This window comes from Bactrocera oleae, chromosome 5, assembly GCF_042242935.1.
Source record: "Bactrocera oleae isolate idBacOlea1 chromosome 5, idBacOlea1, whole genome shotgun sequence".
NCBI lineage: Eukaryota > Metazoa > Arthropoda > Insecta > Diptera > Tephritidae > Bactrocera > Bactrocera oleae.
This window is the reverse complement of record NC_091539.1, coordinates 46,633,517-46,659,537: the sequence shown is the minus strand read 5'-3', so window position 1 is coordinate 46,659,537 and position 26,021 is coordinate 46,633,517. Positions and strand designations below refer to the sequence as shown.

Genomic DNA, 26,021 nt, shown 5'->3' with positions numbered 1-26,021 from the left:
GTGAAAAATTATTATATAAAAGAAAGAAAAAGAAACACGCTTGTGTGTGGATGTGTATGTATGTCTGCTGTCATGAGTACTGCAATTTCAAATTATAATGGATTTAAGTATTAAAACCAAAAACAACAGACGTATGTCAATTCAAAGCGAGAATTGTATTAATTTCATAAATATTATTTCAAAAATCCCCTTAAAACGTCAGTTTAACAAAGTTAAAAGTAAAACATTTTCTATAATTGTAAAAAAAACGTTTAATTTGAGCAAATAAGAAGCAAAAAATGCAAATTTGATATTAAATATAAAACACAAGTGTATTTTTTAACAAACCAAAGCTTAGAGTGACAATCTAAAGTTGACGTATTTTAATAACCTCAAAAATTTGATAATGCATGAAGAGAGATCGAGGTTAAGGGGTTATATCCACTTGCTCGTCTGAAAAAACGCATTTTTGCGTGAATTGTTTTGTAGAGTCATTTTATTTAATAAGCATATAAAAATAATGTACATTTACAGAAATTAATGTTCGTTAATATTCGGGGATTCGTATTGAAAAATATTGGATTCCCCTGATCCCGAAACCGATCTACAGGAAGACCTCTGAAAAAAGGTTTCTGGCTGTGACGAAGATTTCGCTGCTTTAAATTATCTCAAATCCGAAAACAAAAAAAAAAAAAAATACAATACTATAGATGAATACAGGTAATGAATGATCGAAAGACTAATCAAAATTTTGATATTTGACATAACAGTGGCTTTCCATAAAAGTCATTTTTTAAAATAAATTTACGCTCCAGAGTGGCTTAAAAAATCGAAATTATCAAAAATCGTATGCTTTCAATCATTCGGAGATCGTTTTCTGAAAACAGCGTTTCCAGAAAAACGCGTTTAAAAATTTTAGTGCCGATTACATTATGTTAAAAAATTTTACAAATACGCTCATATCTCTGAAAATATTTGCCGGACTAAACAAAAATTTTCAGAGTATATTTTAAAACATGTACATTCGTCATATAAAAATCGATTTCTTGAACTTCATAAGTGGATATAGCCCCTTTAACTAGAGTGTACTTGTGTTAAGAATATTTATGTCACACATAAAACGTGTGTTGGCAGACATATGCGATTTAAGTAACTAAAATTTAAGTAAAAATGTCATCCTTACTTAGCTCAATGTGCGCTGCAGTCATTTAATTTATATTTACCGTAAATAGAGGCAAACCGTTTTGATTTGTGAAATTTATATTCTCAGTAGCTATATTAATTAAAATTGAAATCAGCGTTTATGATAGCAAGTTAAATTTGAAAAAACATTGAAAAAATAATGCATATTAGTTCAATATTGACTACGTTTACATTTAATGCCAATATAATTATACAAATAGAATTATATGACTTTTAGTAATGTAGGCGTAATGTGTAGTTGGCCAAATTTATTATGTATTATACAATAATATCTATGTATATTATACACGTATGTGAAGTATATTATTTATGAATTAAATATATATATAAATATATATATATATGGAAATACCTGACGTATACATTCAAGCACTTAAGAATACTAATAGTTTTAGAAACCTATACAAAACTTATGTCTTACGTATAGTGTATGTATGTACAAGTATGTAAAAACTGCACATCGCCTGCACGTTATTAAGTTTACGTTTACGTTTTCGTTTACGAATTGCTGATCTCTCCTTAATGCATTCGAGCAGTTGCAAACAGAGCATATAGTGTTATTATAAGTTACAACTTAAAATAACATAGGTTTTGCCCTTTTTATTGTTCATCGCCTTTGATTTAAGCATCCAAACTTTGGACCAGCAAGCGTACTTATGTTAAACTCAATAATTTTCGCGAGTTAATTTTCATAATAAATACAGTTTTTGTTGCAACTTCTTTAAGTTTTTACTAATTTTCAATTATTTTTTTAGTAATTAGTCTCAAGTTAGTAAGAAATTTTTTGCCACTTCTTTCTGTTTTGTTTTTCTTTTTGAACACTTGACCATATTGAAATTTGTACAATTACTGTAATTACTACAAGTATTGTGTTCAATATTAAATACACACATACTTATGGATTTCTGTATTTATAAGTACATACATACTCATTGCATTGCTTTATTGAATTTTCGAATTATAAGTATGATATTTATTGAAAATAATTTACTGATATTATAGTTATAGTGTGAATTGTAAAAATGTGAAAATAAGAAATAAATGAGCGAAAGAAATATGAAAATGAAATATATACGTTTTGTTTTTTCAAAATAAACACATTGCTAGATAAAATACAAACTTTAAAAATTACACCAAAAATTATATGTCCAAAAGGGCTATACTTGTCATATAGCGATAATCCTTATCTTTCAAAGAATACCGTATTTGTCGATTTGGTTCCCAATGAGAGCAGAAAAATGATATTAATACAAATACTATTTTCAGAAAATTATTGGAAGAATATTAACCGTCACACCTAGTGTGACAGTCTAAAAAAAGAGGATTTTTGGGAATTAGAAAAAAAACTACTGTATCAATTGTTTTAAAATTTAAATGTTATACAAGTATTTATACACCTTAAGAATTCACTGTACAATTTTTGAAGAAAAAAAAATTAAAATATTTTTCGAGTTATACACGAGCTTCGACGGGTCCTCCCCTGATGCATTGATCTCGACCTTCGCCGTGGATGACACTAAAAGAAAAACTCTACAAGAAGATATTGTCTATACAATTACCTACGGTCGAACAAAATAATCTAAAATTGATAAAATGGTGGCGTTTAAAAAAGTTGGAATTTTAAATGCCGTTAGTTGAAAACCTATAAAGTGACATAACTAAGCGCTACAATAAGATAAAAGACTGTCATTTGGTAAGACGAATCCCATTATAGATGGGCATTTGTGGTTTGAAAACTTGAAAAAAGTGGGCGAGTTTCCGCCCTTTAATAGTTTTAATGTACATATGTATGTATCTGCCGAACGACTAAAGCCAAATCGACTAAATTTGCTTTGATTGAAATCAGATTATAACCCCGTTCAATGCCTCAGAGACATTAAAATTTACACCCGAGATGATATGAGAGGGCGTAATAGGAGCCGTTGATAAAATTAGACAATATGCGTGGTAGCGATCACTTACAGGTAAAATCACAAATATCATAATATCCTAACATTCTAATATTACTGCGTGAAAATGGGCTAAATCAAATCACAACCACGCCTACTTCCCATATAACACAATTTTAAATTTCATCTTATTCTTTCACTTTCCGGTATAAAAATCATGCACCAATGAAGTTATTGGGATACAACTTTGCATAAATAATGCTTTTAAGATATGACATATCAAGTCTAAAAATGGTCAAAATCGGACCATAACTGTTCAGGCACCCACATACCGAATATGGGGAGCCGAGTGTGAATTGCGATTATTAAAATAATGTTATCCCATATTAATATTCGCGTTTTTCTTAACGTTAATATTTTTAATACAAAACTCTGAAGTATTATATAATGAAACGATGAGTTATTTAAGGGGTTACATGGGCTTCGTCGTAAAAAAAGGCCTATTTTCCATTATTTATTTAAATTAAACTTTTTTCTCTCTTAAAGATACACGTTTAAAACATAATTTTTGAGATTTTCAAAAAAAAAAAATCAAAACCGCCATTGTAACGTCATTTCAACAATATTAAACTGATTGCAATAGGTTAACATTTGTATGTTCTGTTAACGTGATTTAGTTAGCAAGTAAAACTCTTTCACTTCGAAAATTAATTTCTTGTCATACTTAAACTATATCTGTTAGATTACCTTAACTGTTTGCTATTTTTCCATTTTATCTGTTTCGAGCGAGATTTTGTACACATTACCTCTTGCTTGAATGATCTCTTCTCCATTGACTTATGGTATATATAAGAGTAGAGGGAAACATCACATCAAAGCATTTACTGAAATTTTGGTAAATTAAGCTTGAGTAAGGTGAGAGCCTTACTCTTCTGAGCATGAGTAAGATGTTGAATGCTTCTATTTTGTTTCTAATTGTAATACAACAATTTTCAGACACAATTTCATCTCCTTCTTCGATGACCTTAATATAGGTTGATAACGACTGAGATGAGTAAAATTTTCTACAATCTTAAGATTCTCATTTTCACAAATTTTCATGGAGATAAAACTTGTTAATAAATAACAATAATTTTTAAAACGAGATCGTTCTCTGTTCGGGTTCGAATGACTTTATAAATGAGTTAGGCTAAAAATTTAATATTTTGATGGGATATGACTAAACTCTACATGTCAAAGAAAGTCACTGACTTACTGAACTGCCCTGCTATTCGAGAAATTATCAAATTTCGTTTACATAGAGTGGAAAAAGGGGGCACGATGTAAAAAGTATGATTATTTAGGAAGCTTGCTTTTTACTACATTTTACTTATACCCTGTTCAATGGAATCAGATATTGATAAAAGACCATGTAACCAATTGGTACGAGTTAATCTCAAGCTTTTATCTCACTTACAAATGTGTGCTACAAATATATATATACATGTCTTTGCGCGTGTGCAGGTATTTAAGGGGGCGTTACAACGTTTGCGATAAAATGTAACGCCCCGAATTTATTTCGTGCGATCTATTGAACTTAGTTGCATAGTATTGCTCCAGCAGCTCGTGCAGCAGCAACAAAATATTTCGTGATTACCGTGACTTAAAATAATAAATATAACAGTAAAAGTGTTGATGCCGAAGAAAAGTGCGTGCTGAAGAATCATGTCGCTGAACAGGATAACATTATCCTGCCGCGTCTTAGTGCTTCTAATCATATTTATAATATATTTAGAGGATCCCGTTGATGGATTTGTTAACTCGTAAGTGTTAAATGAAGAAATAAATATGTGTTATACGCCCCCTTAAAGTACTAAGTGCGTTAATGAGCTTTCTTCGCTACCAGACCGAAAATTATAACCAAAGATGGCAATCTAATTGTGGAGTCTGGACTCAATCGCAATATCACCTTTCGTCTTGATGGCAACTCACGCATTAATATCAACGATGAATATGATTTGTTGGATCTGCTTTTGGTAAGTGGCAGTTACAATGGCTCCTCGTCAAAACGTAAGGATGTCATCGAAGCGGATAACTTGCTACAACTCTCCAATGAGTATAATACATTGCGTAGCTATGTGTTCGGCACAAATGGTTTAAATAGACGTTTGAATACGATGTTGAATAGGTAAGCGGTGATCGGTGGACGCATAACTGTTTTTAGTAAACTCCTTCTTATTTTGGCGCCGCTCTTAGGACACGCATGAATAATCGATCGCTACAACGCTTCCAAACTCGTTTACAGAGCGTAGAACGGAGAGTACAAAGCCTGCAACAGCGGCTCGAAACGGATAATTGTAAGAGTAATCCCTGCGATAATGGAGGAACTTGTATAAATATGTTTGGAAGCTTTCTTTGTCAGTGCACGAAAAACTTTGAGGTAAGTAAAGTTGAGAGACTTCCACGAGAGATAGCGAGAGAGGAGAGGAAGAGAGACAATTTCAATTTGACAAATTGAGAGTGACAGATAGCGCCTAAGGAAAAATGTCGAAAGAAACATAGTCATAGAATTTATTGTGAGAGTACTTCTTAATTAAATGGCATAATGTATGGGAAATTGTATATTTAATATAGATCCTTTAAAAGTATAGATGTAAACTTTAAGGTTTCAAAAATAATATCTCAGTTCACGTTTTCTCAGACATCCATTTAATAACCCTATACATTTGCATCAGTTAAAACTTGCAACAGAAAGAGTGAGAGAGGTAAAGTAAGAGAGAGAGAGAGAGGAAGAGAGATGTATTAAGAGAAAAAGGAAAATTGTGAGAGTAATAGGCAGAATAGGAGATAATCATAGAGGGAGAGAAACATAGTATTTTCAAAAGGTCATAAATAGGAAAAAACTGGTTGCACCTGAGGGTAAATATATATTAAGACAGAAAATTGTTAGTCTTAGTAATTTGATCATTGTCGGTTCGTTTAAACAATTTTGAGAACACATTTTGCCACTAATATTTTCTTATGGTCCAGAGTAGGGGCTCCATTTCTTGGTTCATAATAAAATCAATTCCGCTAAGTCAAAACAAGCTTACTGGGAAGTCAACGTTACCACGAGTAGGTATTATTTATTTAGAAATCCAGAAGTGCGGCAAAGTATGATCGTTCTGTGTTCCGGTTTCACTGTAAAAAATACGCTTTGGGGCGGAGATAAATTTGTGAGAATGACAATGTCATATATCGTCGAACTAGCAGCTTCGAAGGTTTTCTGTAAACTTAACTATATCGTTCGTTAACTGGTACACCAATTTGTATATAATAGAGCCCAAATACCAGATAAATCGGAAGATAAACTGAAGTCGATTTAAAACTGTTGGAGTGTTCGTTTGTCAACCCAAGTACTAAGTTATTCGAGAGCACTTTCTCTTATAAACGTTCCTTCCTAAGTTTGCCATATTCAGTGGTAAAAAATATATTGTGCGCTTCGAGTTTATCTTTTTGAGACTTTGTTTTGAGATTTCGGATACGATCCCTCAATAAATAATAAACACATAGTACATTCAATGATAGAGAAGAGAATATTTTTGTAGAATCTTGGCGAGCTGACAGTCTTTTGCAAGATAAAACACCATCTCCGTTCCGGTTACCTCGAACGGGTTTTCCATGAAATTGGGATTATTGGTATAAGAAAACTATTCACTAGAGTTCAATTTTATTTTAGGGCGCCACTTGTCAGAAAGATGTCAATGAGTGTGCTCTCTACGCTGGCACCGATTTGGGTTGTCAAAATGGCGGTCAATGTGTGAACCAACATGGCGGTTATAATTGCATATGCACCGCAGGTTGGTACGGCATACACTGTACGCAACGCAAAGGAGATTGCATGCAATCCTCCTCTTGGGAGCTTTGTGGTCACGGCACCTGTGTAAACAATAACGATGATTTTGGCTACAAATGTATTTGCGATGTGGGTTGGAAAACCAATGGCCTAACGCCGTCATGTACCGTCGATGTGGATGAATGCAACGAATCGCATCCGCCATGCGAAACCAAATGTATCAATTTACCCGGTTCATTTACATGCAGTCCATGTGCTGCCGGTTTAACCGGTAACGGTGTTAATTGTCGTGATATTGATGAATGTGCTACACAAAATGGCGGTTGTAGTATGAGTCCACGCGTGGCGTGCATAAATACCTATGTAAGTATGAGGTGCTCAGGAAGAAGAGCATGTAGATAAGATTTGACGTACCATTTTTTCTGTAATCTATTTCCAATTAAGGGTTCCTATCATTGTGGTGACTGTCCACTCGGTTGGGTTGGTGATGGCCGCAGTTGTGAGAGACGTAGCGGCAGCATCGATGGCAACGGCGCTACCGCGACCAGCTGTGCGCTCAGTAACTACTGTCATCCGCTGGCTAAATGCACCGAAGTCTCGAACACAGTGGTTTGTTCTTGCCCCGCTGGCATGGTGGGCAGTGGTGTGGGCCTAAATGGTTGCGTGCACAATACACATCAACGTTGCGATGTACTGCCGTGCATGGTGAGAGATCTTGCTGTCTACCGTTTTTTATAATGATATCTTTATATATTTATTTTATTTTCTCATTATAGAATGGAGGCACCTGTATAGAATCTGGCGACAAATTCATCTGCATCTGTCCAATGGGCTACACCGGTCCAACATGTACGGATGTCACCAATTCGTGTTTACCGAACCCGTGCCGCAACAATGGACGCTGTCGTTCCACAGGTGGCACACAATTCGAATGTCGTTGTGCGCCTGGTTTCCGTGGACGTTTATGTGATGCACGTTTTAGTCGTTGCGGCGGCATACTGACAGGTATGACGGGACATTTGAAATATCCTGAAGGTTCCGCTTATGATCACATGGCTCAGTGCGCTTGGGTTATACGTACGAATGAGTCGTTGGTGTTGAATGTCACATTTAGCGCCTTCGAATTGGAAGACGCCACTGAGTGTCGTTTTGATTGGCTGCAGATTAATGATGGTCGTAGTGCAGCTGCGCAAATTATTGGACGCTTTTGTGGCACACGCAAGCCGAGGGGCGGCAATATTATATCCAGCAGCAGTGACTTGTATTTGTGGTTCAGATCTGATAATTCGACAGCAAAGGCCGGTTTCGAATTGGATTGGAATTCTGTGCCGCCGCAATGTGGCGGTATTATAGAACTCGAATCGCATGGCACGGTGTCTTCGCCCGGTTCGCCGGGTAACTATCCGAAGAATCGTGATTGTCAATGGCAATTGAAGGCGCCGAATAATAAACGTATTAAGTTGACTTTCTTCAGTTTGCAAATCGAAAAGCATGATAGTTGTAATTTCGACTACTTGGAGGTAAGTGTCCGTTATATTTTGAAGCAAAGTTAAATTTTGGCATATCTTGTTAGTGAATCGGTTGTACATCAAGGGTGACTAGTCGCCTGCTTCATCGAAGCAAATCCCATCGTGTCTATTTAACATGTTGCATGTTGTTTATTATTCCTTATATTTAGCACCGGTTATAATGTCTGATAAATAATAATAGTCTAGACCGATTTCCTCGTAACCGTAAGCTTAGACGAAAGAGTCAAATATATAATTTTTTATATCTATGGGAGGTAGCGTAGCGTTATATTATATAGCCGTATGATCCTTAACTATTTGAACGAAAATTTTAAAGTTTTACTTAATAAAAACTTTTTGTGGATTCTTTTTCGACTCGCTTCATTTTCTTATCTCTATCTCTATAATTCCCAGATCATCGATGCCATTGCCGACTTAACCATTGTGAAATATTGCAATTCAACTGCACCCTCACCGCTATTGCTACCTACCAATGAGGCTATCATTCATTTCCATTCCGACAACATCGACACGGATGCTGGCTTTCAAATATACTATTCGACCGAGGAACGTGTGCCAGGATGTGGTGGCACTTATACAGCCAAGCAAGGCACAATCACATCACCGAATTCATTGGTGGATTCAATATCTTGTGAATATGATATAAAAATGCCAATGAGTGAATCGATTAGAATCGAGTTTAAAAAAGTCGAACTGGGCGAAGATGACTGCTTAGAGGTTAGAAAAGCTATATTTCAAAATTGATTAATCTGTGAAAATTATGTTAATTATTAATCGTATTTATAATATACTTTTATGTACTAGTTCTTCGATATAAATCCGAGTACGCACGAACTCACACTGCAGGCTAAGTACTGTGGTGGCTATAACTCTAATCCGCCAGTCCTTCTACACTCCTTATACAATGGTCTGCGTATTAAATACTTTGCCAAACGTGGTAAATTCGAACTAAAATATGAAGCTGGTAAGTGGAGCGGCAATTGGCTTTACTACTGCTACTTTCAACATATATCACACAATTACACAATTACAGATTGCTCTTACACTTATGAGAGTCCAAATGGTATTGTGATGTCGCCAGGCTATCCGGCATTGAGTAATATTGATCGTTTCTGTAATTATAAAATTACCACAGAACCAAACACCGATATATCGGTTAAATTTTTGGATTTCGATATCAAAGATAGCAGTGTGGATGCAAGCGGTTGCGCTTTTAGCTCGCTTAGAGTAAGTAATTGCGAGTGTGGTAATTCTAAAACACATATTAAGGTATATATCCACAGATCAACGATGGTCTCAATCAAAATATTATGGGTCCTTACTGCGGCAATAGCACACCACCCATTGAATTTGTCTCTAAAGCAAATATGCTTATTTTGACATTCAAAACTGGCATTACAACATCGGGTAAAGGTTTTAAATTGGAATATATTTCCATTCCGATGGGTAAAACAGATTGTGGTGGCGTCTTTACGAAGCCTGGTCAAAAAATACGTCTGCCCACCGGCGAGAATGATTTGTATTTGGACAATATGGAATGTTACTGGGTCATAATGGCGCCGGAAGGCAAAGGTATTATGATCAACTGGAATTCATTTCATTTGGAAACGACTATGGATTGTATGTATGATTATGTGGAAATCTTTGATACTTTGCCGAATGCTGATAATGAGCATCCTTTGGGCAGGTAAGTGTTGATTTTTTGCAAATTTATATATATTCGGATGTTGAATTTCAATTTATAGTAATTTCTTAATGATATTGTATATTTGGGGAGTCTTACGAATGTAAAGCAGTCTCTTAAGCTTTTATAGCCAAAAGGAAATTTCGGAGACCCCATAAAGCGTATATATAAATGATCAGTTTGACGAGCTTGGTCGATTCAGCAATGTCCGTCTGTTCGTCCGTTTGCATATACCCGAACTAGAGCCTCAGTTTTTGGGACATCGGCCTGAATATTTTCACACGTAATTTTTTCTCTAAGAAGCTGCTTATTTGTCGGAACTACCGAAATCGGATATTTATAGGATATAGCTGCTATCCAAACTGACCGATCAAAATCCCGTTCTTGTATAGAAAACTTTTTTATTTGTCAAAATATCTTCACGAAATTTAGCATAGATTATTTTTCAAGGCAACGCTAGAATCATCGAACATATTATTCAGATCGGACTACTATAGCATATAGCTGCTATCCAAACTGACCGATCCAAATAAATATTGCAATCATTTTAAACCCTTTTTATGCTATAAGAAGAAGAGTATTATAGCTTTGGTGCGGCCGACGTTTATAACACCATCATTTATGTTTTTTTTTAATAGATATTGCGAAACCCCGCCTTCATTCGCAAGCCATTCGCGTCTTTTAACACTGAAATTCGTCTCAGATACTTCGCAAGGCTATGCGGGCTTCGAGGCCACTTATGAGTTTCTTGATCTTAGCAAACATTGTGGTGGAGAAATATTCTCTTCGACCGGACGCATCTATTCGCCGGATTATCCTTCCAACTACACAAATGGTGTGGACTGCATATGGGTAATCAATACGCCAGAGAATACGCAAATGAAACTAGATTTCGATATGTTTGAGCTGCAAGCGAGCGATAATTGTGAAAATGACTGGCTGGAGGTGCGGTAAGTTTCAAAAAATAAAATTTTTAATTTTTGATGTTCTTTTTTATATAATTGTATATTTTCTCTTATAGTAACGGTGGCTCCGAGAAATCACCGCTAATAAACAAATACTGTGGCACCCTCATACCACGCCAAATACCATCATTTACCCATCAGATGCGCATACATTTTCATAGCGATAATTTTCTCAATGCACGTGGTTTCCAAATACACTGGTCTGTATACTCGAACGGCTGCGGTGGCAATATAAATGCTGATAGCGGTGTAATCGCCTCACCACGCTACCCCAATCCATATCCACACAATGCTGAATGTGATTGGCATATACAAGTACCGAAAGGCTCATCCATACATTTCACTATTGAAGATTTGTCGATTGAGGAATTGTTCAGCTGTCACTATGATTTCTTGGAAATATTCAATGGACGCACCGACACGCATCCACTTTTAGCGAAATTATGCCAGCTAGAGAGGGATGAACCCAAACAGTTTTATACCACGAGCAATGAAGCGCTATTGCGTTTCCGCACCGACGCCAGTCAACGAGAACGTGGATTCCTCCTATCATACTATGCAAATTGTTCGCGAACCATAACCGATATTAATGGTGTTATCGAAAGTCCAAACTACGGTAATCCTTATTTTAAAGATCCCATCAATTGTTCCTGGACCATTCATGCGCCGAAGGGCAATAAAATTGTATTACAATTTTCACATTATGAGAAGAGTGAGGGAGGTCATGATCTTATTTTCAAAGAGCCTGGCAAAAATGAAACTCTATTCCATCTAGTATCGCTAAATGAGAACTACACTACAACGGGCAATGTACTTAACATTATACAGAACACTACTTGGATGAATTTCCGTTTGGAATATGCCATGTTCGGTTGTGTTCAAGTGTTCCATCGTACAACAGGTGAATTTAAATCGCCGAATTATCCACTACCGTATCCAAACGACATGGAGTGTATGTGGGAAATCAAAACTACGCTAGGTCAAGGTATTGAATTAACAGTAACGGATTTGGATATTGAGGAAACGGTTAATTGCACCAATGATGCGTTGGTGGTGAGTTAAAGCAGCTTACAGTAACTGTAAAAACACATTTAAAAGCTTGTCCAGCTCCAAAAAACAGCTATGTGATTTTAGTACATTTTGTTGTTGCACATATTTTTATACCCCAAACCTGGTATATGGCCACGAAGTTTGTAACACCCATAAGGGAACGTTGAACACCCTAAGATATATATATATATATATATAAATTATCAGCTGAGTCGGTTCGATGTCGGTCCGTCTATATACATATACGCGAACTAGTTTCTCAGTTTTTAAAATATCGAGCTGAAATTTCGCAGACGTCCTTTTCTACCTAAGAAATTGCTCATTTGTCGGAACCGCTATATACCACTATAGCATGTAGCTGCTTTTTTATATGTGAAGAATATTACAGCTTCAGTGCAATCGAACTTAACGTTTTTTCTTGTTGACAATGTATATTGCCAACATTTCTGCGTTCCGTTTTTCATAGGTCGCGATCGAAAACAGCTATTTTCCCACGTTACTAAAAACACATAACTGTTTTGTTAGCGAAGTGTTGGTATTCATTGGTATTAAGTAGAACTTCTAAAGTTAACCTTATTAATCTGTAATTGCAGATATCTAGTCATGTGAACAGCACTAATTATAAAGAACGACATTGTGGCAGACAGGATAGCTTAGTTATCACGAGCTCGAGCCATCAACTGTTCGTGCGTTTTATTAGCAATATGGAGCACAATGGAAAAGGCTTCAATGCTAGCTATAAGATACTGAAGTCACGTAAGCACTATTTCAAGATTTTGTTTTTACTGTACTTATTCACCCATTTCGTATATGCATATTAATTTTTTCCCATAAGTTTAAAGTCCCCTTAAAACAAATGAAAAAAATATTTATGATATCGACCGGGAAGAGTTTCTCTTTAAAGTAAAGCAGTTCCCTATTTGTTCACATAAAATTACAAGGACCTCCTTCATCTATAGACCAAAAATAGAGCACAGGTGTGTCATCAATTGTAACTTAACCTTTTTTTCACAGAATGTGGTGGTATGTTGGCCAGTAAAACCGGTGTAATTACATCACCGAATTATCCGCTAAATTATCCGCGCGACGCAAGGTGCGAGTGGACCATCGAGGTAAATGTTCATCATACCATCACATTGACTTTGGAAGAAATTGAAATGGAAAACTATTACTCTTGCGAAATGGACTTTGTAGAAGGGTACGAAAGTGCCAACAGCGAAATTGATCGGCCGGCGCAAGAAGAAAAGCTATTATTCAAGGAGTGTGGCGCATCTGATTCAACGCAGAACGAGTGGGTGACCACCACCAATACAGCTGTGGTGCGATTTGAAAGTGATGAAAGCATACAAGCGAAGGGTTTCAAATTGAGCTACAAGGAGGTAAACACATTACATATTTAACAAATAAAAATTATTATTTAATATCATCTATACATATGTAGGGTTGCAAATAATGCATTAGGAATATAATTGAATTGTTATATTTTTTTTAATAAAAAATTAAAATTTTAAAGAAAATTAATTTTTAAATTTTTAATCCCCAATACCGGGTTTATAATAAAAAATTAAAATATTTTTTTTTTGGATTTTAAACTTTTTAGCGTTTGTGTTCTTTATACTACGATTTTGCTTATCATTTGAGAATTAAATTTTAGTTTCAGTAAAATATCAATTTAATTGCTTTTCATTGTAGTGTTTCAGTTAGAAATATGTAGATCTTTTCTTTTTAACTCTTTTCATTTTAAAAATAGTTTTTTTTTATTTGTTACTCCAATTTTTAAATTAACAAATATTTTCTCAATTTTTAATCCAATATGGTTGGTATTAAAAATTAGATTTTGAATTTTTACTACTAAAATAAAAGATGAAATTTTAAATATTTAATCCCAAAATCAAAAAAGGTTATTTTTGATCTCAAAATTGGAATTGACATTAAAATTTAATTTTTAATCCAAAATTTTTGAATTTAAAAATTCACTCTCTGCACACATGTACTTATGTATATATACTGACTAAATAATTGGGTAATTTCATTCATAGAACTGTGGGCAGAATATTTTGATTGTTGACGATGATGTTGGCTATTTAGCAATTAGTCGCAGTGCGATAACGAATGAAACTTGCGAATGGCATTTGGTGGCGAAGGATCTCAACAAACATATACAATTCACACCCATACATGTTCAGTTGAGTCCCTTAATATCTATGTCGGCGATAAGTGAAGAGGACTGCAGGGAGCAAGGTGTTGAGGTACATTTTTGAAAGACAATATTTAAATACTGTTATTTTTAACAAACCTAATCAAATTATCTAAAATACCGGAAAAAATAGATATATGATGGCGTGGACCGCACAGCACCGCTGCGCAGCAAATTTTGCAAAACCCATCCCTCGACTGTCATTTCCAACGGGCATGCGCTTACCATCAGGGTGCCAATGAATGTAACAACGGAATTCGAAGGATATTACCAACTGATGGATAATTGGTGTGGTGGCTATTACATGTCTTTAAGCGGTAAATTTGCCTCACCCTATTATCCGTCCTCATATCCGGTGAATTTCGATTGTGAATGGTATATTGTGGCGAGTGAAGGCAATTCGATTGTTCTCACAATTGAAGCTTTCGATACGGAACTTTCAGACGGTTGCAATAAAGATTACTTGGAAGTGCGTGAGTCCACGGAGAGTGGCCGTTTGATGGGGTTGTTCTGCGGCAATGAGATACCATCACCCATAATCGGGCTTCAAACAGTGTGGATTAAATTCGGCAGCGATAATGATGGTGTAGGCAATGGTTTTATCGCATCTTATAATTATGGTAAGTTTATAATTGGAAATTTTATACTATAATATGTAGTACTGAGGTCTTTAATCTTTTTAAAGCAACACACAATGAGATAAAGGGCAAAAATGGCACAATACAATCACCACATTATCCCACCAAGTTCCGTACAGATGAACCTTACACTTGGCGCATTACTGTCGACAAAGATTATGTGCTCCTACTGTTGCTGAATCATATAATAGATGTCGATATGCCATTTATTAAGGTAATTGAAATTATTATAATTAAGCTAACATTGCCCCCAGTGTTGTTCAAATTCAAATACAAATACAGTTATCATGAATTTCTAACAGTTATAATTGACCATTTAAAAGTAGCCGCTTAGTAGAAACATATAACTGCCTAAATAAATCAAACTTACTTTTAAATATTATTTATAAATTTACTTGCTAAATGTATGTCTGCCAGATCTACGATGGCTATTCGGATATAGGACTTCAAATCGATTATTCCAATACACATTACGTGCACTCAAGTACAAATATAGTTTATATCAAGTCATATCGAGGACCCTTCCAAATTGAGTGGTCAACAATTTCAAAAGAAGAATTTCAAAATAATCAAACCTTAGAAGAAAATGCAGCCATTTGTGGTAGGAATTCATATTCTATAGACAACCCTATACATATCAATTCACCTGGTTATCCCAATGGTTACTCGCCCTCGCTCAACTGTAAGTGGGTTCTCATGCCGAAAAATCCCACTACACATGTCGTGCTACAAATAGTTAAGGTAGATCTGGAAGATATATCGGAATGTTTGGCCGATTACATTACGATCTCGACCAGTAGTGACATGCAAAATTGGGAGGAGGCTGCACGATTTTGCAACAAGAAGGAAAACGAATTTAAAGATTACCATGGAAATCCATATCTGAGACTATCCTTTGTCAGCGACTCAAGTGTAAATAAGACTGGTTTCTCACTTAGTGCAAGAGTTGAGTGCGGTGCCGTAATGACTGCCAGACAGGCTTTAGTTAATCTCACTGAAATATTATCAGGCTCCAATCGATTTCAAACCGAATGTGTATGGAAGATAAACGTACGCCAAAGTCGCCGTATACGCATACGATTTTTGGAGTCTTACTTGGCGACAGATAATCAAGTGAATAATTGTCGCAGTTACTTTTTGGTACGCAATGGCTTGGCCGAAGATTCACCTTTCCTTGGTAAGGGTAAATATTGTGAGAATAACATCGAAGATGTGCTGGAGACCACTTCGAACCGTGCATTCATAAAAGTCCACTTACATGGCCGCGGACCAAATTTTAAGGCAGCTTTCCATTACGAAGAAATAACTCATGAGTGTTCGGATGTGTTGGTTTTAAGTGAAGATACACCCTCCGACCGTATGAAAACAATAAATTCGCCAAATTATCCGAACATACCGAACCCACATTCGGAGTGTATATGGCGTGTGACGGCGCCAATGCATCATATAATAGCAATTGAATTCAAAGACGAGTTCGATTTGGTGTCATCCGACAGTCCGTCGGGCGCTTGTGGTCGTGAATATGTGCAGTTGAACGATGGCGCCACCGAACTGATGCCGACGATCGGCCTGTTTTGTGGTAAAACAAAACCAAATATGAAGTTTACGACGGGTAATGTGTTGCGTGTAAAATATTTCACCGATATCTCGGAGCCTCACGTCGGCTTCAAGGCCATTGTGTCGATCGGTCGCTGCGGTGGTTCTTATTATGAACCTGAAGGTGAAATCGTTTCACCCGATAATGCGCTAGTGAAAGATGCACGTGACTTTGAATGCATATACACAATAGAGATGGAGCGTGGCAGTACGATCAAATTGTCTGTGGAGGAAATGGAATTGCCGGATACTGAAGGTTGCAGCGCAGATAGTAATTTGGAATTGCAAGAGATCGTTTCATATGATGGGACAGATAATGTTACTGATTCTCTACGCATCTGCGGCAATCGAAAAGGCAGACACTACATCGTCGAGAGTAGTAAACTGGTTATACGCTATCACATTAAGGAGTTTAGACCTACGCACACATTCAAACTCACATATACGGCAATCGGTACACGTTGTGGCGAGACAATTACCGCACCACGTGGCACACTCTATACGCCCGGCTATCCACAGGGCGTTACACGTCCCACACATTGCGCTTGGAAGATACGCGTACCGAAGGGCAAACGTGTCAAAGTGGAAATACTTGATTTTGACATCGGTGTTGGCTTGAATGTAACCAACTCATTCGGACATAGCAGCGCTTTCCGTGGACGTCTCAGTTTTGCCAATGACTTCGAAATGCAATCGATAATTGCACGCGTCACTACCGATCCACCCGCCGCGGTCTACTCCACCGATAATATAATGGCCATTGATGCCTTCCTACTCTCGTTCACTCAACATCGTGGCTTCCGGCTACGCTTCTCTTCCGATGAAGACTCACAGGTGTGTCAACATAATGTCAACTTAGCGAATGGCGAGGGTGTAATGCGTTTCCGACGTAACAATAATTCCGACATCTACTGCAGTTATATGCTGCAAATGCAAGATAATCAAACATTAACGCTGGCAGTCGAGAAATATGAACAAAATGTTACCTCAGCACTGTATGTGTCGTTCTGCGGCTATATGTCGCCATTGAAATTGGAACTGAACACGCAGCAGATATTGCCGGAGCTGCTGTGTACAAATGAAACGCATGCCGTTGCACGGCTACCCTACCCCGTCACAATGAAGTTAATGGGCAATAAACGCAATCGTCTAACTAACTTGGAACTTAAGTATAAAATGTATCAGTGCGGCGGCATACGCTCCATTTACAACGAACTTAACATAACTGAGCCACAAATGGCCAACTATAGTGGTATATTGGAGTGCGCTTGGGCCGTGTGGCCGGATCATGAATTTAGTGTGGATGATATGGACGATCTGGATTACTGGTCGGCGGGCACGCAAATCGAGGTCTCATTGTCAACGGATTTCAAGGGTAATTGCGAGGATCAATATCTGTTAGTATATGGTGGTCCAAATCAGAATTTCCCACATCTCGGACGTTTTTGCACGCAATCGTCTATGGAGAATATGGTGGTGGAGCGTGGTGTATTTGTGGAATACTACACACGCAACTATGAAACGCAATCCAAATTCAATTTAACACTGAAACAAGGCAGCGGTTGCGGTGGCACACTTACTTTTCCATATAGACCGATCACATTTAGCGACCAGTATAAGAATAACATCGAATGTGTTTGGACACTTTCGACTGATGCTGGTTTTCATATAGGCCTTCATTTCGTCGATCGCTTCTTTATTGAATCGAGTAAGAATTGCACTAAAGACTATTTACTTGTGCAACAGAAGACAACAAATGGTTCATGGGAAGATTTGGGCCGGTATTGTGGACGTGAACCGCCACAATCGGTGAATAGCACCACCACAGAGATGCGTCTGATTTTCCGCACAGACGCTGACACATTGGGTGATGGCTTCACGGCGCAGTTCGACCGCAACTGTGGTGGCATACTATATGCCACAGCCGAACAGCAATACATCGTCAGTCCCGGCTATCCGGTGCGCTACCCCAACAATCTCAATTGTAATTACACTGTGGTACCAAAGCAGAGCACCAAAACTGGTGTGCTGGTGGATTTCGTAGACTTCGAAATCGAGTCACCGCCAATTACGCGTTGCCTCTTCGACAATGTTACCGTTTACACGCAGAACAATGGTAAAATCGAGGAAACCGTACATTGTGGTACGCAGCGCGCGCATGGCTTTCGTGGTGATCAAGTGAGCGTGATCTTGCGCACCGATCATTCGTTTTCTTCGCGTGGCTTCAAGTTGGCCTACAGCACCAATGTCTGTGGCTACACCATACACAATACAACGGTGATCGAGACGCCGCGCCAATTTACGGATGGTAGTTTTCCACCGAACACCGAATGCTTTTGGAATCTAACGGCGCCAGACGACTATAAAATACTCATCAAGTTTGAATTTTTCGACTATGAGGGTGATACAAATTGTGAATATGATGGCGTAAGGATTTATAAGTCCTTATATCCCGTGGAAAACGAGCGTATTGCGAAGCTCTGCGGTAACCTTACTGGTATCATACCACCGTTACATATATCTGGCAATCGTGGTCTAATACATACTTATGCGGATCGTAGCGTAAATTCAATGGGCTTCAAAGCTTTAATTACCTTCATACCTAATTGCGATCAAAATATTCATCTGGACGTCAACAATGCCACCTATGATTTCACGAAATACGCCAATGGTTATGCGAATAACTTGGATTGTGCTTATGTATTTACAACAACACATGGTCGCCAATTGTTTGCCGATTTCAATAGTTTTCATATGGAGGATAGCGAAAAGTGTCAAGATGACTTCCTTGAAGTGCGTGATGGTGGTGGTCCATTCGGTGATCTGATTGGCCAGTTTTGCGGGCATATTGTGCCAACACGCATGATGTCCTCGCAGAATACATTATTTATGCGTTTCGTGAGCGATTCGGCGGAAACAAGCGCTGGCTTTAGTTTGAAGATTTCATCATTACCGAAAATTTGTGGTGATATAGAATTGGAGGTCAAGAGTAAAGAGGTGGGTTCGTTAATCGGTCAAGTGGTCGTCTGACATACATACAAAATTTTGACAAATTTATATCTGTTTACACAGAAAATGGTTTTGAAATCACCAAACGCTGGACAACAGCTTTATGGCAAACATTTGAGTTGTTTGTGGAAATTGAAGAGCACAAAAACAATACATTTGAAGTTCGAACATTTCGATTTGGAAGGCTCAAATGTCACCGGCAAATGCGGTGGCGATACACTGAGCATTTATAGTAAAGAGGTAACATCTCAATTTGTGTACATTTACTACCGCTATTTTTTCATAACTTTTGGCTCTATTAATTTCAGGATGCATATGAAGTGGAACGTGGTTATAGCAGTGAGATGATTCACAATGGCCAAATCGGCGCCAATCAATGGAGTAATTACGCCGCCAATCACGTTTATTGCGGCAACCATTTACCAGACGACTATTACTCCACTGGAAATACGCTGATTATTAAATTCCAAACTGACGATGACATCGAAAAAACAGGCTTCACTTTGAATGCCTACGCTGTTGAAGGTATGTTGGCCAAAGAAATTTAAGATAACTCTTCCATAGACTGTTATATTCGATGTAACATAGAATATGCTAGACTAACGAAAATCATTATAAGTAGTATATGGGAGCTGGTGCAATTCGTGGACCGATTTCACACATTTTTGGCTTTAAACTACTTATTATATCCAGTTTTATACGTACACTGAATTTTACTAAGATTTCTCACATATTGGCCGTTATATACGATATAAAGAAAACCGGAAGTTTGAAAATTTTATATAAGGTATATGGGGGCTAGGGGTAGTGTAAACCCGATTTTATCCATTTGTGTTACCACGACATATTACCAGAAAAAGATTCTGACTTTAATTTTAATACATCACAAATTGACCGAAATATATGGTATAAAGGCAACCAGAACTTTAAATAATAATTTATTAAGTATATGGCGGCTGTGGGAAGCGTTGACCAGCTTTTACATTTTTTTAGCACCACTACAATTTATACCTGTAAAGACATTTTCTAAGTTTCATTGTGTCAAAGATTGACCACTACTTTCGGCAAAAAGTTGGCCATAGGCACTCCGGTCCACATGTTCGGTATCTGTGATCTTGAAAAGCTATGGTCCGATTTCGACCATTTTAAAATATGTAAGAACACTGTTAGAACAAGATGTCAGGATGTATGTACGGAATTTCATTGATATTGGCCAAGTGGTTCCTGATATAGGATTTCCTTAAACCGGATACTATGAAGGCTCTTTATACTATCTTGGTTGTGAAATTTAATATTTCTGACGTATTATTTTAGCGAGATAAAGCGCATTTAGTAACTTTTAGCATAACCATTATATGAAGAGTGGGCGTGGTTACAATTCGATTTCACCCATTTTCGCACCGCCTGAGGAGGTACCAAGGATATAAATATGTACATTAAAGCTATTAGGAGACGGGGCCCTGCCCACTGGTACCTCTTAATACTGCGATCCTCTGTACCAAATTGTTTTGTAGATTTAGATTATAGATTTGTAGCTTAATTTGGAGCCTGGTCCAAGAAATATATGTAACAGACGGACGGAAAGACAGTAGCTCGCAGTAGCTATACACCTCTACACTTACGCATTTTCAAAATGCAAAAACTTTGCTCCTTCTTCTTCTGCAGGCTGTTTCCGCAACTTCACCGGCACGCAAGGCTTCGTGCAAATCGCCGATACAACGGATGAATGTGATGTGTACATTGAAGCACCACAAAATTACACACTCAGTCTTTACTACAGCGATGTCACTTTTGCTGAATATGAATGTATTAAGGAGTATGTGGAAGTGTTTGATTCCCACACCAATAGTTCACTTCAAAAGATCTGCTCATATACCGGCTATGACAGGGCGCTTTTTTCACATACGAATAATTTGCGCTTGCATCTGAAAATGAGCGGTTACTATACGCGCTTCGAGTTTACTTATCTGGCTAGCCAGGATGGCCCCGGTTGTGGTGGTAATATATATAATACACGTGGTACTATCGTCAATCCATTTTATCCGAATAATGTGCGGAATAACTCTGATTGCCGTTGGAATATACGCGTGCCTACGAATCTACATATCCTATTATCCTTTGATGGTAAGTTTTTCATACAATTTTAGTAGTCTTCTAAGTGCACTCATTTATCATTTAAAAATCGAAGTGAGCTATAATAGATTGATTTTTTTTTAAAGACTGGGGTTTTGTATACTGACTGTGTTCGTAGTGGAAAATCGAAATATTTAGCATATTTCATAACAAAACAAAATATTATGGTGATTAAAGTTTTAAATGGAAATTACAAAATATTGAAGGTTCAGCATAACGATTACCGTTTCGTATGCGATACGAGTCAAGATTGTGCATTGGATTCAAATCTGATTTTTCAGACGGCCAATCATCTGCAGATATAAAACCAGAAATATTACTTTTAAGCCACTGCTGGGTGCCTTGGGTTTTTTGCCTTGTGTACTGGAGCAGAATCTAGCTGGAAGTTCCAATGCTCTCCATCATAGAGTGCTTAATTGCTTTACCCCGCCTTCTAAAATATTTTGCACCAGTTTTAACCCCTTTTTCTCAGAAGAGAAGAAGTGTAAAGCCTTTACAGGAGACTCAACAACAAACTACTTGTATTACATCAGCTTGATGGTGACCACGTAGAATCCTTGGACTAACATTTTTGCGTAGATTTTGTCGTTTAGCTTATTAAAAACTTCTTAAATACTGAATATTTTGTCATCTGCAAAAAGCATACTTTTAACGCCGTTAACCACGTGCCACTGGAGAAGCCGCTTGCATCTGTTTAGCCTAATTTGTGAATAAGCGAAAGCAAACACTGAACTGATTCTCAATGAAATTCAAATTATAATAAACAAGTAAGGGAGGGTTAAGTTCGGGTGCAACCGAAGATTTTATAATCTTGCAACTTGCAAGAATCAAAGGATATATTGGGGATACAGAAGGGGACGGGCTGATTGCATTAATTTTGACATTGCTTAGCTATACTCGAAGACATATTTTGAAGCAATATATAAATAATACTCAGTGACCGACATATTCGACATAAAACTTGTTAGAAGTCATTTTAAGTAGTATACGAGAGTTGGGGGTAGTATCAACCCGATTTCATCTATTTTTGCGAATACCACATACCATTAACATGCCACATTCTAATAAAATACTCCCTGGGTTTTATTAAGTTACCTCACATACCATCACCACATCACATATGGGACAAAGTCAGCCGGATGTTCAAAAATCCTGATAATAGTTATATGGAGGCTAGGTCAAGCTTTCGCCCAATTTTATCCATTTCAGGCACAGCGATAGTTTATTATGAGTAAAACACGCTTTCTCATTTTCACCCGGAAGTTCGAAAATCTTTATATTGTGTATAAGGGGGCTAAAGAAAGTATTGATCCGTTTTAACCCATTTTTGACATTCGGACATAGTATTATCAGGAAAGGACCCTCTATTGATTTCAATTATATATCTCACATATTGACCGATATTTTCGGTAGTTTAGTTCGATTTTAACAATTTTTGGTCATAAGATGGCACGCTTTACAGACATTATTCGTGCGAAGTTTTATCCCGATAGATCCATTGGTGCTTAATTTGTATACTGTGTTATATGGGAAGTAGGCGTAGTTGTAGCACATTTTCGCATTGAAACATAGGAATGTCAGAAGAATGTTATATACCGAATCTGATTGAAATCGGTTTAGCAGGTTTAAAAATATGTGATTTCACCAAAAAGTGGATGCCTATCGTGCAATTTGACTCCTATAAGGACTTCTCAATCCATCTCGTGGGTCGTTATCGCGTTTTAAGTAGCTTTTAACGGTACTATTATATGGGAAGTGGGCGGGGCTATCTTAAGATTACATCCATTTTCACACTGTCGGTAAGGGGGCTTAAGCGCAAATCCCTTTACCTTCTGAGCGACTTTGGTTATTTTAGCTTAAATGGTATGAAAATTTATATGTTTTCGATTAATGGTGTTTTGTGGACGTGGCAGTGGTCCGATTGTAATTTATGGCAAGACCAAGCATTTAAGAGAATTAAGAACGAATTTAATACAAAGATATATTCCACCATTGATAGGTATTTTAAATTAACAAAAATTGGAATAACGAAGCCATTAATACGATCGTACTCAAATTTAAAATTTATTTACCAAATTGAGTTCACACATTTTGCTAAAAAATTATCACATTTTAATATAAATAATATTAGACCAAAACCACGCCCACTTTAGAAACATTATTTTTTAATTTTCATCTATCCATCTGACAACACAATTGTCAACTTCAGTTAACAACATTTACAATGAATTTAATCGTCTAAAAATCTTGTTTGCTCTTGTGGATCGGTAAATTAGTACATTAAAAAATATTGCGAGCGTTTATGCTATTTTAGATTAATGGATTAGAGTGAGAAGTACCTTCGTCTTGTGTTTTTTTGTTCATTAATTAAAAAGAAATATGTATCTTACTTTGTCAACTTCACATCATCAGTTTAACAAAATCAGTTCATCGCAAGATCATTGCATCATTAACCAGTTGTGGCACTCATGCGTATAATAAACGTGTCTAAGTGGTGGAAATTTAAAATAGTATATAATAAATAATTTATTCAAAATTCAATACAGAATTCGATCTCGGCACCAAAAACACTTGTCATTCCGACTACTTGGAGGTTATCGAACGCGATGACGATGGTACGGAGGGTGTTGTGCGTCGCTTTTGTGGCGGGGTAAGATATGCTGCATAAATTATCTATGTATAATATTTAAATCATTTATAATATTCATATAATCCACCTTCTTTTAGGATAATCCCAAAATGTATAAGAGCACACGCAGTTCGCTCAGCATTCGCTTCCATAAAACGTTGAACTACGATGGCACTGGTTGGGTTATAAATTTCAGCGGTGTTTATGCTAATTACAAAATACCCGACTATATGCTAATGTAATGCAGTACGCTGGCACAAAACAGTGTAATTTATGTAAAATGTACAATGTAAAATGAAAATAAATAAGTATTAAATATATTGGTTATAAAGAAATTTCTATTTGTGATTGATATATGTTTCAATGAATTTGAAATCAAATCGTTAGGGTGTTTATCCTAACGTTTTAAATTAATATTATAACATGTTTTTAGTTATTTTTATATTAACTTTGCTAACACTGTTGTTACACCCAGAAGGAAATGTCGGAGACTATATAAAGTATATATATGATATATATATAAATATCTGTATATAAGCGAATTAGTCCCTCAGTTTTTGAGATATTCATCTGAGATATCGCACACATCCATTTTTCCCCAAATAACTGATCATATGTCCGATTATTGTTCAAGGCAGCGCCATAATATCCGAACCAATTGTTTAGATCGGATTACTATAGCATGTAGCTGCCACACGAACTGAATCAAATTCTGGTGAGGAAAACTGTTTTACTTATCAGTTAGGCAAGGCTATAATCTCCTAACAAAAGAAATGCACCTGTAAAGGGTTTAGCTTCAGTACAGCCGAAGTTAACGTTTTTTTAATTGTTTTAGTATTTATTTGCGACATTGTAAATTATCCGTATATTGTAGGTATTTTAATAGAAAGTGGGCGTAGTTATCGGTAGGTTTTATTTATAAAAAAAATTCAGAAATTTGAAAGAACATGTAAAATATCATCACGTACTCAATTTATTTTTTGCGGATTTGTAGACGTGCCAGTTCTGTTACTAACAAAAATATACATCTACATATTTGTTTTCTATCCCTCAGTCATCGAAATGTTGGACTAGCAATTTCTATCTCTTATTTCAATTATAGAAATTCTGTAAAGTAAAATTAGAACTATTAGAAACGATTTGAAATCCCCGTATAGTTAAACATGAAACAGTGATAAACCTCCGAAAGTATTTCTTCCATGAAAAATATCCTTATAAAGACAATGCAAGTTATTAAGAGGCGGCTCAATGCATTTAGCACGCCATATTGGTCGGATATCATAAAGTCGCAGATCACAAAAGAAAAGAGAAGATCGGTCCAAATTTAGCAAAGGTGTAAACACTGATAAATGTTCTTATACCTATATAATATATAAACATTAATGTTTGTCTGTATGTCGTTTATAGAATCGTAAACTATGCATTTGATTATGTGATGCTCTTTAGCAAAATTGTTGTGCATGCGCCAAAGAAGGTTTTTGAGTTTGTACGACCAATTTTCGACAGATAGCGCCACTGCCATTAACTGTGAAATTCATGTTCGGTTCATTTTGAGCAGAATGTCGCCCAACTCACCATATCGGCTGAAAAACCAAAAAATATTGTGTATCCCACAGCACTTCAATAAATATCGAATTAAAACGAAACGCTGAAATGTCAAATTTTTTTCGAAATGAACAAAATCAATAAAACGGCTCAAAATGAAT

At 36.6% G+C, this 26,021-nt stretch overlaps 1 protein-coding gene across 1 annotated transcript; it reads left to right on the top strand.

The window, feature by feature from the left end:
- Positions 1-4,699: 4,699 nt before the first annotated feature.
- Positions 4,700-24,650, top strand: Cubn (Cubilin). The gene is made up of 23 exons (XM_014232946.3): positions 4,700-4,873; positions 4,957-5,238; positions 5,307-5,490; positions 6,769-7,248; positions 7,330-7,590; positions 7,662-8,405; positions 8,808-9,131; positions 9,219-9,378; positions 9,448-9,641; positions 9,698-10,101; positions 10,737-11,048; positions 11,120-12,116; positions 12,707-12,869; positions 13,128-13,492; positions 14,153-14,362; positions 14,444-14,930; positions 14,996-15,162; positions 15,366-19,541; positions 19,617-19,793; positions 19,862-20,078; positions 21,219-21,677; positions 24,233-24,336; positions 24,414-24,650. The coding sequence occupies exons 1-23, from the start codon at positions 4,776-4,778 to the stop codon at positions 24,555-24,557; spliced, it is 11,109 nt and encodes a 3,702-aa protein (XP_014088421.2). The 5' UTR covers positions 4,700-4,775; the 3' UTR covers positions 24,558-24,650.
- The last annotated feature ends 1,371 nt before the right edge of the window (positions 24,651-26,021 follow it).

What these genes read in the sequence shown, in the direction of transcription:
- Cubn (XM_014232946.3), top strand. Translation starts at nt 4,776, where the DNA reads ATGTCGCTGAACAGGATAACATTATCCTGCCGCGTCTTAGTGCTTCTA. An exon ending in AGTGCACGAAAAACTTTGAG is followed by an intron (nt 5,491 to 6,768) that starts GTAAGTAAAGTT and finishes ATTTTATTTTAG; the next exon opens with GGCGCCACTTGTCAGAAAGA. An exon ending in TATCGCATCTTATAATTATG is followed by an intron (nt 14,931 to 14,995) that starts GTAAGTTTATAA and finishes ATCTTTTTAAAG; the next exon opens with CAACACACAATGAGATAAAG.